This window comes from Durio zibethinus, chromosome 24, assembly GCF_047325235.1.
Source record: "Durio zibethinus cultivar Kanyao isolate XHJ-2024 chromosome 24, ASM4732523v1, whole genome shotgun sequence".
Taxonomy (NCBI): domain Eukaryota; kingdom Viridiplantae; phylum Streptophyta; class Magnoliopsida; order Malvales; family Malvaceae; genus Durio; species Durio zibethinus.
The window spans coordinates 17,814,666-17,831,431 of record NC_143185.1 but is presented as its reverse complement, the minus strand read 5'-3'; the positions used below and the strand labels follow the sequence as shown (position 1 = coordinate 17,831,431).

At 34.3% G+C, this 16,766-nt stretch overlaps 1 protein-coding gene, 1 long non-coding RNA gene and 1 pseudogene across 2 annotated transcripts; 2 read left to right on the top strand and 1 right to left on the bottom strand.

Moving 5' to 3' along the window:
• Positions 1-2,039: 2,039 nt before the first annotated feature.
• On the bottom strand, positions 2,040-8,280 carry LOC149511999 (uncharacterized). Its single transcript, XR_016333037.1, has 2 exons — positions 8,023-8,280; positions 2,040-2,170 (listed from the first exon to the last, which is right to left on the bottom strand). It is a non-coding gene; the product is annotated as an uncharacterized LOC149511999 (long non-coding RNA).
• On the top strand, positions 3,568-7,901 carry LOC149512000 (uncharacterized protein At4g38062-like; annotated as a pseudogene).
• Positions 8,281-8,311: 31 nt separating the features above from the next.
• LOC111317002 (mechanosensitive ion channel protein 2, chloroplastic-like) lies at positions 8,312-16,101 on the top strand. The gene is made up of 14 exons (XM_022919285.2): positions 8,312-8,445; positions 8,983-9,201; positions 9,302-9,361; positions 10,071-10,234; positions 10,598-10,721; positions 10,831-10,928; positions 11,051-11,164; positions 11,636-11,699; positions 11,933-12,082; positions 13,092-13,202; positions 13,410-13,577; positions 13,683-13,796; positions 14,461-14,517; positions 15,040-16,101. Exons 2-14 carry the CDS (start codon positions 9,124-9,126, stop codon positions 15,970-15,972), a joined length of 2,235 nt encoding a protein of 744 aa, XP_022775020.2. The 5' UTR covers positions 8,312-8,445; positions 8,983-9,123; the 3' UTR covers positions 15,973-16,101.
• The last annotated feature ends 665 nt before the right edge of the window (positions 16,102-16,766 follow it).

The following is a 16,766-nucleotide window of genomic DNA, read 5'->3' as shown; positions in this document are numbered from 1 at the left end:
TGCTGAATAAATTATAATTTTATAAATGTATTTACTTAATAAATATTACTAGGATGGCCGATGAGGGTTTTTTTTTTTTTTATGAAAAGGAAGTTTTAAATTTTTTTATATTAATTTCAAATTTTGTTATATTTGTTTATTTAATTTAAATTGAAATGTTTATTTTTTACTAATTAATTAATTTTTAATTTAGGATATATATAGGTTTATCTAATTATGACTATAAATTTTATTGACACATGTATTTTCATTATACCAATAAGTTAGCTTAAAGGATTAATTAGTTAAATTAAGTCAATATAATTTTCTTAATTTAATTTGTTTTATATAAACTTGATTATTCATGTAACATATGTTGGGATAAATTTCCTTAGTTCTCAGTTCCATAATTTTTTTTTTTTTGAAATTTGACTATCATGAATTTTAGTGAATTCAACATCATGATTATGACCACTCCTTTGGCCCGTCAGGACTGTGATGGAATGATTAATAATAATTATAATTTGGCCTTATTAATTATTTATTATTAACTTTTTCTTTTTATAAAATTTTCCCATTTTGACACAATTAAATGTTTGTCTTTTTCTTTATTTTGTTTTTGATTTGAAAGAGACACCAAGTGTAAAGTGATAAAGGTTTAATGTTCTTTAATTCAGTGCCATTACCTCTTGGGTCAATTTTTTTTTTTTGGGTTGCATCGTCACAAAATTTTACTACAAATAAAAAAAAAATTGATTCGAAATTAGATATTTGATATTTTTTCAAACGATTTTAATTATTAAATAAAAAATTTGAGAATTTTCTATTTCCTTCTAGCCACTCATTTTTATTTGTCCTTTTGTTATATATAAAAATTAAAAATTAAAAAAATTATAATATTATTTGAGATTTGTGGAATTGTGGTAACATGATAATAACGCTCTTTCAAAAAGATGTTTGATCATCATTCAGGTTACGTAACTTTGTCTACCATACGCCAATATCATTGAAGAACATGGACTTTTAGCCCCATTGATGAAACCTTAATGATCCTTGATTTTTTTTTTTTTTTACAATCTTAGAGACATATAACGAAATTATTAATATTGAAATTTTAATTTTAAAATTTTTTAAAAAATAATTATATATATTAATTAAATTAAATTTCGAATCAATCATCTTTAAATTTAATAATTAACGACTCATTTAAGTATTTTTTTTATGTTATAATTAAATAAATCCCTCTAAAAGCACAAAATTAGCAAAAACAAAGTTGTATAATTATTAATGTTTAATTTAACAATTAAGTTAGAATGTAAAAAACGGTAACAAGACTTAATTGCTATTAATTTTTTTTTGTCATTTATTAAGTAAAGCCTAAAGAATTTCAGACAAAAGAAACTAGCACTCAAAACCATAGGCATTATTACTTCTGCCAATGGGAAAGATAAGGTTTAAGAGTCAGGCCTTTTTGTAGCAACCCAGTCTCACACCCAGACAGTAGCACATGAATGCACATGAATGCACATGAATGCACATGAACTAAAAAATCTCAGCACTTTGGAAAGGTCTACGTAAGCACCAAAAATGCTGATCCTTAAGGGCCTTTAAACAGAGACAAAAAATACAAATGTGGTAACCTATAAATCGATAGTGTATATGTTTGATGAAATGATCACATCAGAAAGAAAAGAAAGTTGGTGTTGATGCAAGGTGAGCCAGCAGCGAGGATTTTTTAGAGTGGCTAGACTCTAGAGCATGTGATTTGTTATCTCCCCATACCATGCGTGGCAAAAGGACAAAGCCAGCGGATTTGGGAATTTTTTGCTTGCTTGTCTGCACATGATTTTCTACCCTGCTCAATGTATATTCTTTTGATTCATCTGTGGTGGTTCAATAGTTCATCTGTAAATAAAGAGAGGGAGGGTCCCATTTTTGTTTGTCATAACTGCCATTATTATGGATTTATTCTTAGATTCTTAATAATGATGACAATCAAAGTTTGATTGATTTTGCTCCCTCTTAAAATTATCTTCCCATTCTGCTTAAAAATGATGGTAGGATGTTACCCTCTTTCCTTATCTTGGCTCTTGAGAATTAAGTTGATTCACTGATTCTTCCTGGATCTCACTCATCCAATCTCTGCTTAAGGGCCCCTCGTCAAACTTGCGGTCACTTTCGACCTCTAGTCCTGATAAAGATAAAAGTAAGAAGGTAAGAACTTAGAAGCAGCGATGAATATTGCTTAATCCTACGGAAAAAAGGCCAACACTCCAAGTGCAATAATATAATCTAACACCAATTTCCTAGACATGATAAAACCACTAATATATATATATATATATATATATATATATATAAAACATGAAATTCGGATATAAAAAATAAAAAATAAATTATGTGCTTCTTTAGATAGACGGTAAGATCGAGATTAATTTTATAAAATTAAAAAAATTAATGATGGTAAAATTAAATATTGTATTATAGTTAGGCTCTAAACGTACCGACAAATGCTATCAAATGAGACCTAATTTGTATAACATGAAGTTAGTAACTAAAAAATTTGTGAAAATGAGATCCTTGTAATGAAAAGTTTTATTTCTCCTGCCTATATTTTCAAGTAACCATGGTCCATGCAAGAAGGATAAAAGAGATGATTTTAAGAAGACCGCAAGACAGATTGGAAAGTTGAAGAAATGAGTTAAAAAAAGACCATAGCTACTGACCCACCTTAGCCCAACCCAACCCAACTTCCACTACCTAACGGAGTTCACATTCTTAACTTTTTGGAAACGAGAGATTAACGGATAATGAATCAAAGGCTAACGGCGTCAAGTCACTCGTCCACTAAAATTTAAATTCCCGCGGCCCCAATCTCTTAACGGCTCCTTTTGAGTTTTGAACAACACCCTCATTTCTTCTTTTTTTTTTTTTTGTTTTTGTTTTTTCCTCCCTTTTTTTGCATATTTTCTCTTCGTAATCTTTAAATTTCGAGAACCAGAAGAAAATTAGCAAAGAAAAAAAAATTGTTCGGAAACCCACCTCAGATGACGAATCTATAATCTGAAACCGGGTACTTTTCTGGGTGTTTCTTCTCTTCTAGTTATTTCTCCGTTTGTTTACTGAGAAACTCCAAGAAACCACTCAAAACTCCCATTAAAATAAAAAGAAAAGAGCAAAGAAAGTTCAAAATGAAGAGAAAACTGAAAGCTAGTTTTTTGGCTTCATCCTCTTGAATTTAACCAAAAATATTCACGTGCTGTTTGTGGGTATTTACTAATTTGTTGCATTGTGAAGTTTTTTTTTTTAAAAATATTTTTTAATTCTGTGTTATGTGACTTTGGGGTTTTAGTTATTTGATATTTTTCAATTTTAATGTTTCATTTATTTGTTTAATTAGATCTTGCATTTGCTGACCTCCATTTGTTTCCCCGGAAAAGCATAGAAAAGAAAACGACATTAGATCTTGATTTTCTTTCATTAAAGAAATTACAGTTCAGTTTAAAGCACCAAGGAATTCTGATGGATAATACTATTTATATGATTACTTAAATATTTTATGAATAACAATTATAGCAACATTTTCACTTAATTTCAGGAAAAATGGCAATGGAAAATATCTATGAAGAGCTAGATGAAGTGAAAGTTGAGAATGAGAAGCTAAGGGCAGATTTCAAAAGCAAAGCTGAATTATGTGAGCACTTGAAGAAAGTCCAGAATGAGCAGGTAACAAAGAGCCAAGAAGCGAGTTCAAAAATCAAGAAGCAGGCACAACGGCATCTTGAAAAAGAAGAACAAATCTTGGTGGTAAAGCAAGCTAATAAAGATTTTAAATACAGTCTGAATTGAAAAGAATCTATCGTCAAGCATTTGAATGCTGCTAATGATAAGCTGAGAGTTGAGTGTGATGAGAAGAATCAGAAATGGAAGCAGGAAAATGGAAGGTTGGTATTGGCTTTGGATGAGGCCAATGAGAAGAATATAGATCAATAACAAAATATTAATATGCTTAAGGCAGGGATTGAAGGTCTCAAAGCGCACCTGTCAGTTTCGTCGGAGTGTACAGAAGCAGAGAAAAAGGCCAAAAATCCAAAGGAGCTGAGAGAAAGAGATGATGTGTTGGTCAAGGTAGAGGAAGACAGGAGGAAGGTTGAAGATCAGGTAAAATGGAAGGAGTAGTCCAAACACCTAGAAGAAGCCAATGAGAGACTTCGAGACCAGTTCAACATGAGTAAGAGTGGGAGCAAGAAAAATCTACATTGCTTAATGAGATTTCTTCGCTGCAGACAAGATTAGATTCTTAGATTCGAATTACAGGAGACCTTCAAAACTGGTTACAGATGTGTAATCAAGCCTTGGCTCATGATGAAACCCAAAGAAAGTATCTGGAAGTTGAAATTTCAGAATTTAAAACACGCTATGAAAATATTTTTTCTGAATGACAAGATGCTAAGTCACAACTGGACTGCTTGAATTCCCAGAGGGTAATAATGGAGTTGCAACTCTGAGACATTTATTGGGCACAAAGGAGTCATTTTATAACGAAATGGAATATCAAGCAGGAAAACTGGAGCAAGAAAATCAAGAGTTGTTGACATCTCTCAAAGAACTCCAGGAAGCTGGAAGTTCCTCTTCTCTTTCAAAACTGAAAACAAGCTCAAAAGTGTCGAGCAGATGTACAAGGAGTGTTCAACAAATCTCAGGGCTAAAGAAGTTGAATGGAACTCAGTGGGATGAAATGACCAGGAAATTGAATGATTACAACTCTCAGTTAGAGGGTAAAGATGACGCGCTCAAAGTGCTTGCGATGGAACTTGAAGGTTGCCTTTCTTCAGCTTTTCAGTTGAAATTGCAGAATGAAGAGATTTCTGTGATGTCACTACTATTGAAGTCAGGAATGTCCGAGGCTCAACTGAAATTTGCAAATGTTGAGACTGAGCTGGCTTTCCATGAGAAAGAGAGGGTAGAGAATCTTTCTACTCTGAGGCAGCAGCTGGAGATGAGAAATAATGCTCTGGCCAATGCTCAGAGAGACATTGCAGAAGAACGTGAGAGGATAGCAATTTTATCCAGGAGGGTTGATACCTTAGATCAACTTGAGGATAAGCATAAGCTAATGGAGAAAGAGCTCTATAGATGCAAAGATATGATCGAGGAATCATCCAGGTGTCAACTTCGGTTGAAAGAGCAAGCTTTGCAGGTGGACAATGATTCAAAGGAAAAAATTAGAGAAGTCTGTGATGCTTTAGATGTGGTGAATTCTGAACCGGCGGAAGAACGGGAGAAGCTACCATCTTTGTTAAGGAGAGTTGAGTCCTTGGATCTTATTGAAGGACAGCGGCTCCTAATGCAGAAAGAGCTTGAGAGGTGTAAAGAAAGGGTTGAGGAAGCATCTAGGTGTCAAATACACTTGGAGGAGCAAGCTTTGCAGATGGAAAGTGAATCCAGAGAGAAACTTTGAGAAGTTTTTTATGCTTTAGAATCAGCAAAATCTGAATTGACTAAATAACGAGAGAGGACAGCTTCTTTGATGAAGAGCGTTGAGTCTTTAGATCAAATTAAAGAGCAGTGGCTCCAGACACAGAAATAGCTTGAGAAGTATAAGGAAAAGCTTGAAGTAGCATCTAGGAGTCAAAATGAGTTAGAAGAGCAAGCTGCGCATATAAAAATTGAATTTGGAGAGTAACTTAGAGAAGTTTGTGATGCTTTAGAAACTGCAAATTTTGAATTGGCTGAAGAACGTGAATGGCAGCTTCTTTAATGAAGAGGATTGAATCATTAGATCACTTGGAAGAACAGTGGGCCTGAGGCAGAAAGAACCTGAAAGGTACAATGAAATGTTTGAGGAGCCACCTAGGTGCCTACTTCAATTAGAAGAGCAAATTTCTCAGATTGACCGTGACTCAGAAAGGAAACTGACAGAAGTTCACAATGCTTTGGAAAAAGCATATTCTGAATTGGTTGAGAAAATTTGTGAAGGACATGAAATTGAATTTGAATTGTGGATATGGAAATCTATTGCTGAGCGGTTAAAAGTTGAGCTTGAAGAAAGTCAGGAATTGGTAAAGAATTAGAAGCTTCACTTCTTGCACAAGTGGAGGTTGGAGAAACTATCAAGCAATAGAAAGAAGGGAGAATAGTAAATCTCCAGCAGCAGAGAGTGTCACTAGAGCAAGAGCTCAAAGCCAGAGAATTAGAAGCAGTGAGTTCTGCAGAAAGCATTCTTCAAATCACAAGAGAACAGGACAAGATCTTAGAGGATCTTCAGAAAGAGATTGGATTGCTAGCAGAAGAACTGGATTGCTAGCAGAAGAACCATTCAGAAGGGAACTGGAAGGTGCTGCATTTGCACATATAGTATAGGTGCAGAGAGAAAATTTGAGCAAGAAAATTGTGAGATTTTTGGATTAAAATAAATAATATTTCACAAATTAAGTGAAAATTTTCAGAAATAATATCATAGCCTTAACTCCTTAGCTTAGTGGTTAAAGAAAATTTAAAAGGACACAAAGAACTTAGTTTCAAACTAAAATTTTCTTTTTCCTTATGTACAAAGCTTTTAAAGTTGGGTATGAGTTTCTATAAATGATATTAAAACAATAATCAATTAGATAAAAATTAAGTGTTATATTATAAAAGTTATTTACGTTACATCATGAAAGTTAATTGAGAGTTCAATGCAACACAGTGGGAGTTAATTTGAGAATCTTAACATCTTGTATAATTTTGATTTTGTGGTTCTATGTGTGTTTTGTGTCGAGTTTAACGGAAACGTCAAGTAAAAAATTTGATATCATTTGTGGAGACTTGTATTAATTTGTGATATATTATTCATTTTGATTTGAAAATCTTACAGTTTTATTTTACAAAAAATGCCTCGCATATTTAGATTTAAGTCTCTACATATATATCATAACATATCTTTAAAATATCCTAAAATGAGATTGGAACGTTACAAACTCCTCCCGTTAAAATTTGATGTTTTCGTCAAATCTAATACAAAGCATACATAGATCATAAGATTACATTATACGTTGAGATTCTAGAAGTGACTACTATCGTATAACACTTAACTCCCGTAAAATTTACTGATGATCGTTCTGATATCATTTGTAGAGACTCACACTTAATTTACAAAATATTATTCGTTTTAATTCAAAAATCTCATAAATTTATCTTACAAAAAACATATGATAAATTTGAGATTAAGTTTTAAATTATATATTATAATAGATCCATAGAATTTTCGAATATGAAATTGGAGTGTCACTATTTCACTCTCGTATCAAAATGTTAAAAGAATTTGATATAATGTATAAATAAAAATTTAAACTCACACTTACAAAACGTCTTTTGTGTTACAGTGGGATAAAATTGTAAAATTTTCATATCAAAATGAACAATATCTTTCGAGTTAGTTACATGTCTCCACTCAAGTTGTGAGGTCAATGGAGAAAGAGTTTAGTAGTTCATTGAAATTCATTTTCTTTAGAGCTTGGTGAGAAGCAGGCACAGATTAATTTGGCCCATGAAGCTTGGGAGAAGGTTGCCAGAGCTGAGATTCTGGATAAGCTAGCATTGACAGTCATAATATACAGGAGAAACTGTTATCACACGAAAAACCCCTGTCTGATTCAAAACAGCTAGCATTGACTGTTGAAGTTCAATTGGAAGCAAAGTATCTGAAAATGAAGAACTTGAATGATAAGATGGAGGCAAGTCTGAGAACATCAGAGGCTTTGCTTGATGAGCTTAAGAGTGAAAAGAAAATTTTGCTCGAAAACATCATGAAGTTGTCAACAGAGCGGGCAAAGTTGTTTGGATTCGTTGAAGGTCTAGTTGATCGGATCAGTGAGTCCTCCAGAGAAGACGCTCAGCTGATTCATCCTCTTCACAACACACACGAACAAATTGAACAATAAATCCAGAAACATACAGAAAAATTAATCACCAGCAAATTCCAATCACATTTCATAGGGCATTAAAAGAAACGCAAAGAAAATTATCAGTAACCAAAGTTAGAAATTGGGGCGAAAATTGTACCAGTAAAAAGGCCAGAGAGTATAATCGAGATCGAAGACGACCGAACAAGCAAGGTTTCGGAATCGGCCGATCATCTCCAGCCCTTCCTTCTTCACTTTCTCCTCCTACCCCATGTTTCTTGCTTGCTTGAAATTTCGAAGACGCAACCTTTCGCAGCCGTTTATTTCCATTATACCGTATTTTTTTAAAAAGAACAAATTTATTTTTGTCCAAAAGGGAGGGAAAAAGACGAGCCGCGGCGGAAGCCAACGTGGCCATCCACGTGGCCAAATATCATTGGCGAAAAGTTCGCGGCACAGGTTAATTCTCTCCCTCTCAGCGAATCTCCAGAGGAAAAAAATCAAGAGCCAGTCCCTAAATTTCTGCGAAAAGATTTTGGACGACTGAAATTCTCCTCTCCGTCGTCGTTTCTGCCTCTCCAAGGTAACTATAATTCCAATTTCCGTCGCCTTCAAATTTATGTTTCTTTATGCTTTGAGAAGAGTCTCCATTTCGTCACTTCGAATTTACTTGAATTTTTATCGTTTTTAGCTTTGTTTCAATTTGATTCTGATAGTTATATGTAAATTTTGTTTTAAGTCGGCTACGGAATACTTTACCTGTGAGTAGAAATTTGGTATTTCTTAATTAATTTCATTCATTCTGTTTTATCTGATATTTTCTTTGAAAAAATTGTAATTTCAATTCTGAATTGATGCAAGTTTCTTTCTTTTACATTTTTTGCTTGATTGTATTTAGTCCTGGATGATTATAATTAAGTTTCCGTCTCTGAGACTTAAAGCTACCTTCTTTCTGATTTTTTTTTTTTTTCAAATTACTGCTGAAAATTACGTTATTCTGGTGGAATTTTGAAATTTTCGAAATAAAATTTTCTTCTAGGGTTTCAGGAACTTTTATTGTTCTTATTGATTTTATTCTTTTCTTCTGTTGCCGCATGAAATTCTTAATTTTCTCTGGCAGGTTCAAGAGTTGTGAGATTTTGGATAAGTTTTTACTTTATTAATATACACTCGGAGTTTAAAGCTTAAGCTATTATTGGAATATTGTATGAACTTATGCTACTAAGGACCCCCTCTGCAAACGACTGGTTTCACTCCGATAATGTCTCTTCCTGGTTCTTTGCAATTGTCCCATGATATGGGACTTTGCAGGAACCAAGGATATAATAAAAAGTTTAAGGTACAAGATCCCCCCCTACCTGTCTAAGAAAGCATTTTGTATTATGTTTGGCATTTTTAATGTGTATGTCGATATTTGCTTTTCTTTTTTCTGTTTTCAGATTGTATCGGGAAGGAGCAAGTTGCATTTACTGAGCGCCACCCTCTCATCTCGTATGTCGGTATGACTTCAAGCTCTAAGACCAGTGCGTCTTTGTTACAATATTATTGCTCTGCTGTTAGTTAATTGTGATTATGGACATTTAATTGTGTAAAGCAAGAAAAGGTGTCACCTTAATAAGGGCATACATATCTGCAATATGCATGTTAGGATTTTTGTTTAAGTTTTCTTGTCATTCTTGTCTTGCTATCTGTTATTTGCCTGAAATTTGGTTTAGCCAAGTTTATTATGGATGCATTTCTTTGATGTATGGACACAAATATGATAGCTTTTGCTTGTCAATATCATCATTTCAATGTGCATGGAAACTGTCTCACTAAGCGTAGTTTGCACACAAGTTTTCAAGCATACTAGCATGTTGTCATTAATATGTCTTTTTCAATCTCCCGATCACTCCATATTTATTATTGCAGTGATTGTACCATGTTATCATAATATTCTGGATCTAAAGGCTAGATTTGTATTCTTGTTTTAAATTTTTATGTAAATATTAGATGGTGATCCCCATAGACTCTTATAAGTTTAAATCTTTCTTTTCTTTTTTTTTGTTATATTAGTTATAATAGAATTGCAATTGGACTTGGAACTGCAAACTGCTTTGTAGCTCTTTGAAAGGTGGCCTGGAGATATTCTTTCAATTTAATAGCATTAACAGAAATTTAATTTTCTTTAAAGGATGTTTGAGGAATCTTTTTCTCTTTTTACCACAGTTCCTGCAACAGTATTCTTGCAGAATTCACCTCTTCGACAGTTTGTATAGGCCAGTACATTTTGTTCCATACAGAAATAATGCCTTTAGGTGTCATGCTTTTCAAGTACCAGGCCAAATATTTGAACTTCCTGGTGTAAAAGCTGCATCTGTTGCATTGACAAGGTGCTCTTTTTCCCCTGTTTAGTCATCCACTTAAATGTGCATGCTTATTTGTTTTACTGAACTTCAGGATTGTTTGGGTGGTTATCTGTATTTATCATACAGATAAATGTGTTCTCTTAATAGTCCAGCATTTCTAGTATTAACTTTTTATTTGGATTCAAGTTCTAACGTGTGTCTCTAACTATTATTTAAGAGTACATTACTTTGCTCTGCTTTAGGTAATTTATTTTTACATGTGGTTTCATGTTTCTATCAGTAACATATATTCCTTAAAACAGTACTGCTACTTTTGGGTATTGTCTTTATGTTTAGTGACTGTAATTATTTTTATGCATTTAAGATTAAGACCTTTGTATCATGCAGGTCATGTAAAATCTTACAATGTAGTCCTCTTGTATTTAAGTTGGTTCCAGCTGTTAGTCTTATAATTTTTGCCCTATGGGGTGTTGGTCCACTTTTTCAGCAGAGTAGAAGTCTACTTCTTCATGTAAGTTCACTCCTTAAGGTTCTGCTCAATTCTGTTATTTACCGCAGTTCAATACACGTCTGGCCAAATTGGGTCAATGCATTATCTAATATTCTAGGATTACCTGCAGAAGAGTGATAATAGCTGGAAGAAAAGTAGAACGCATTATGTTACAACTTCTTATATTCAACCTTTGCTGCTGTGGACTGGAGCAATTCTCATATGCAGGTGCCAAAATCGTGACACTTTTTTTAAATGCCAAAAGGGCTCTATATTTTGCTGTTATAAAATGCAAAATCTAGTTTCCAGCTGTTCAATTCACATGCATGTTATTGGTGTGCTTTTTGCAGAACACTGGATCCATTAGTTCTCCCTACAGAAGCTAGCCAAGTTGTTAAGCAACGGGCTTTAAATTTTGTAAGATCATTGTCAACTGTGCTGGCCTCGGCATATTGCTTATCAAAGTAAGCATGCATTCTCCTTTTTTCTTTTTTCTCAAAAAATTCTAGATGCTGATGGTCACTGGCTTTAATATGATTTAATGTAACAAACTAGCAATGCTTGGTTGCTGGCAAGCTCATTAGCAAATTGGTTACTGAAATCCAGTTCCAGTTTGTTCTCTTGAAATGGGTTACTCTGAAATAATCTAATGAAAATCATAATAATAACCTTCCAATTATATTGACTAAAAATTTTTTAGAAGCAAAATATTGACAACTAGAGGTTGTAAAGTGAAACATGAGGGTAGAAAACACATGTAGCACACATCTAGGACTAGTATGAAATACAATTTGATTTGTCATTTGATTTATAATATTTCAGAATCTTGTTCTACTGAAATTGATTTCTTAATGTTGATAATGTTCTGCTAGTTGTAATGCTTCATGACAGTTGTTTCCATGACCACTAAACATGGTTAAAATGCTTCTATGCAGCATGATTCAGCAAATGCAGAAATTCTTCATGGAGACAACTGAGACCAGTGATGATACGAGAAACGTTGGTGCCAATGCTCTAACATAAACCCATTGATATTAATTACCAATATTCATGTGATTGCTCTTGTATATAGCGAAAACAGAGTGCATGTGAAGTGTGACTCTGATGCCTCCATCCATTACCGTAGAGAGACTGAGAGAGCTATAATACACAGCAATTCTCATTCATTAATTTTATTTATTACATACTTTTCTGGTTTAACTAATTCATAAATTTTCTTGCCTTTCTGGCAGATGGGCTTCCAGTTTGCAGGGAAAGCAATATGCTCTGCAGTTTGGGTTGCTGCTGTATCGTTGTTCATGGAGTTGCTGGGTTTCTCTACTCAAAAGTGGCTAACTGCTGGAGGTCTAGGGACAGTTTTGCTGACTCTTGCTGGTCGTGAGGTACACCTAAATATCATTTTCATTACGATGCATTTCAACTTTAGCTTTTCTGGAATATACATTTTCTTTCACATTACTTAGTATCAATGGACAATGCTTCCTTTTTAAATAAAAATCCTTTATGTTAACTGCAGTTTAGCAAGAATAATATAGATTATATAAGACAGGAATGTGGGTTGCATGAATTTTGAAAATCTTATTATATGATGGGCAAGAACTTGCGACTGTAGGGTTTAATTGAATGAGAGAAGATGGTTATGTCTGCAGGTTTGTTTAGAAAGTAACTTAGCTTTCAGGGAGAAAAACTAACAAAAGGGACTTCTGGGCTGTGAAAGGTGTACCTATGAGCAATGATTTATGGTTGTGATTGAAGCTTGGAGGTTGCTTTGGTGTTGATTTGATAAAGGTCTAATAGTTTTAAGAGACTGATTTAGGCTGGTTGTAAATCTTGAACAATGCTAGAAATAGGGATAAGAGGAAGAAGAAATAAAGTTAACCATTCACACCTACAGCTAAAAATTTCTTCATACATTTGACAGGTAGCATAACTGATCATGCATCAATAACATCTGTGAAATTATCTTTTAACTTTTTCTTTATTAATTAAAAGAGATTACATGCTTACTTAATAGTGTTCTACTTGTCGTATTCTCACAATGACTTATGGATAGGAAACCACCAAATTTTGATCTCTTAAAATAATAACAGAAGACCCTAAAATAAACCATCTAGGTTTAAATCGTGAGATTTACAGCTAATTTTAAAACTCTTTGAATACCAAACCCCAGGAAAACAAGAAATGATACCAAACCCACAACTTTTAACCTAAAGAAACATAAAATTAGTGCTTATTTTCTATCTTGTTCATGCCCTAAATTAGTCCAAGATCAAACAAAGATCAAAATCCCCAATTTTTTTTTTTGTCTATCTTAGACTTTTTCTTGATCCCTTTGTTATAATATCGGTATATGCATTTTCTCAATGCTTGACATGTTGTTTGTTGATGTAGATATTCACAAATTTTCTCTCAAGTGCAATGATTCATGCAACTCGACCTTTTGTTGTGAATGAATGGATTCAAACAAAGATTCAGGGATATGAAGTTTCTGGTACTGTTGAGGTTTGTAATTGAGCCCTGTCTCTGAATAAGTTGTTTAGAGAGAAAGGTGGAGCTCTTACTTAAATGTACTTTATGGTTTAAGTGTTTGTATTAGATCTCAAAATTATGCTTGGGTTTTAGTGATGTAATTCCCTTAGTGCACTGGAAAAACAACATGGTTCATTTGAGGATTTTCTTCTATTGGTCTTGATGTTTTTTCATATTCAGCATGTTGGTTGGTGGTCACCAACAATAGTAAGAGGGGAAGATCGTGAAGCGGTTCACATTCCAAACCACAAATTTACAGTAAATGTTGTGAGAAATCTGAGCCAGAAAACTCATTGGCGCATTAAAACTCACCTGGCCATCAGTCACTTGGATGTCAATAAGATTAATGTAAGGGGTTACCCAAGCATGTCAAAAGTTCTATTTCACCTTTGGAGGCATTGAATTGCCATTTCCATTTTTATAAATTTTTTGGGATCCCTTTTGTTTGTGCAGATAATAGTTGCAGACATGCGCAAGGTCTTGGCTAAGAATCCTCAGGTTGAGCAGCAGAGATTGCACAGAAGAGTATTTCTGGAAAATATCAATCCTGAAAATCAGGCTCTTTTGGTTCGTGTTAAACATCTGACTTTCTTAGGAAATTATTATATTTTTTCATGACTTGTTTATTTGTTTTACAATCATCATATCCTTGATAGATTTTTTATATGCAATGTCAAGAGACATTAAAAGAATTTGCCTAATCCTGTGTCTTTTTATATTTTTATATTTTATCAGTAGTATAGTGGTGTGATGTGGTTAGATACCTGTTCCATTCAAATCTAACTAACCAAAAGACATCTTCCAATTTGGTTACAGTAATAGGAGCTTTCTTTAAAGCTCAATCGTATCAACCTCTGAGTATTGACCTTTACCTGATGCCTTTTTGAGTGGTTGTTTAATTAACTTTTTTACTGTATTGATATGGTCTACATATATTTCCTTTAAGCATTTCTGAGCATCTGTATAATCCAAGAACTGCCATTTTTAGTTTCTTTTCTTTTAAAAATTTTTGACAAGAGATATAGTAAGCATATTTATGGAGTGTCCTTTTCTGTTAATGAGGAACAATACTGTAAGCTTTCGAAGACTTACGAAACGAGAAAAGAAGAAACATGACTCTTATTGCTAGCAGTGAGACCTGACATCAAGATGCACTAGTTGTTATGCAAGCTTTTTGTCTATCTTCAATGTCTGATGATTTTTCTTTCCCCCTTTCTTTCTTGTTTGACAGATACTGGTGTCTTGCTTTGTAAAGACATCCCGTCTTGAAGAGTACCTTTGTGTTAAGGTAAGAGAATGTGTCTATTGTAATTTATAACTTTCAGTGAGGAGTATGGCCTGTGCAAGTGGATTTAAGGGTGTTTGGGTGCATCAATGACAATGACGGTAATACAGCATGCTAGGAGAAGTTACTTATAACTTGATGTTGGTATTATTCATCTGATAAAGATCCCGGAGAATATTAAAATAATCAATTACATAATAAAAATGTATATCCCTATCAAATATTAGGAGAGGTGTAACAAATAAATATTCAAGGACAACTTATTCACAGTTTTCTGTTGAATTAAGTATGCTTACTTGGGATGCCATGCATAAATTATCTTCTTTATCACAAGCAATAGTTTTTAGACTAATCCTTTTGTTTCTTTTATTTTATTGGTGTATTCCTGCATTAGGGCGCTGGTTGTAAACATTTATAACTTCTCTTGATGTCTTATGGAAAAGAAGCCTTTTGATTATGAGAGTATCTTTCATTTTTGATATATTTGAAAGGGTCCATTATTAGTCTCTGTGGTTGATGATGCAGGAAGCTCTACTTTTGGATCTCCTTAGAGTCATCGGCCATCACCAAGCCCGGCTTGCCACACCAATTCGCACTTTGCAGAAAATATATAGTGATACCGACTTGGAAAATATACCATTTGCAGACTCAGTGCATAACACTGGTGGAGTGCCATCTAACAGGCCTTTATTACTGATTGAACCCTCTTACAAGATCAATGGTGAAGATAGAACAAAAGGCCGTGCCTCACGTCCTGCTGGAGAACAAGATGGTAAAACCACAGTGCGGCCCACTGTTGACACTAAAGCAGACAACAAGGCAGGAGCAACACCAAAACCTGACTCCAAGTCCCAAGGGTCACCATCAATTGAACCCAAAGCAGAAGCCAAGATTGGAGAAAGTCCAAATTCTGACACTAAGGAGGACTTGAAGACTGCATTTGAATCAACATCTGATCCCAAGACAGATGATAAAGTGACCGTGAAATCACCATCTGTCCCCAAAAAAAGTTCTAATGCTGCAGAAATATCTAAACCTGGCCAAAAAATTCTGGATCCAATCTCTGATAATTTGCCTCCAAACAAAAAGGTCACTGACAAGCAACAGAAAACTGCTAGGCAAAGCAGCAAGTTAGATAACCCTTCAGTTTCCCCACCGGAAAGTGGTGTTGAGAAAGCAGGTGGATTACAAGAAATTTTCCAATCAAAACAGGAAAATGAGAAACTGCCAGTCTCTCAGCCACCGGCAAGACCTGTCTTGGAGGAAAATATAGTTCTTGGTGTTGCATTAGAGGGCTCAAAGAGAACACTACCTATCGAGGAAGGGATGACTCCATCTGCAGCAGATGCAAAAGAAATGGCTTCTGCTAGCCGGAATGGAAGTGGATCCACTGCTGAGGATAAGAAAGAGGGTCAGATTCGGTCCTCTCCTACTCTTAGTACCCCTGACGATCAGTGATGTATTTGAAAGCTAACTACTGATCCCCAGAGCTAGCGACTTGAATTATCTTAACACTTTTCCTGACCCCTAAACGTTGGAGCTGTATTTCATCAAATTGTTCCATATATGTATATTTTCTTCTGATCACTCTTTTATTCATTAGTTGCTAAAATGTAGAATCCCTTTTTCTTGAAAGCATCGATAGTATATCATTTTTTTTTCAGTTTTACCTTTTTGATTATTATAGAATCAATCAGCTTGAATGGCAATTTGAGGCTGGCCCTGCATGGCGATTTGTCAGGTCCTTTGCTCAAAAATTGCTTTTTAAATAGAAAATATGATTGATATTGTTGAGAGGGGCAGTCACATTGAAATGGTGCCTTCACTTCTAGGGCTGCAATTGCTAAGTTGCACTGTATAATTGATCTCTTTGATGTTACAGCGAGGCTGGTCGCTGCTCCATGGAAGGAGAGCAGTTTCCATGCCGTCATCAAGTTGCCGACGCAATTGCGTCCTTTTTTTTTTTTTTTTCCTTTTTTCTTTTCTTGTCTTGAATTTTCTGTGGTTGATGAATCCGATACTCTATTGACCATAGCCTTCAAAGTTCAAACAGTGCAGTCCCATGACTGATATTCAGGTCGTGCAAGTCTCTCTATTTAACATGCACCCACCATGCAATAAAAATGAGTTTAACAGAGAGGAATCAGATCTTTTGGATCCACCTGAATAATTTGATGGAAACAAGGCATGAATGGGGAAAATGAGGGAAATGGCCAACAATTGATGATTCCACTATTTGAGCTTTGACTTGG

What these genes read in the sequence shown, in the direction of transcription:
- LOC111317002 (XM_022919285.2), top strand. Translation starts at nt 9,124, where the DNA reads ATGTCTCTTCCTGGTTCTTTGCAATTGTCCCATGATATGGGACTTTGC. An exon ending in GATATAATAAAAAGTTTAAG is followed by an intron (nt 9,202 to 9,301) that starts GTACAAGATCCC and finishes TTCTGTTTTCAG; the next exon opens with ATTGTATCGGGAAGGAGCAA. An exon ending in AAGAGTACCTTTGTGTTAAG is followed by an intron (nt 14,518 to 15,039) that starts GTAAGAGAATGT and finishes TTGATGATGCAG; the next exon opens with GAAGCTCTACTTTTGGATCT.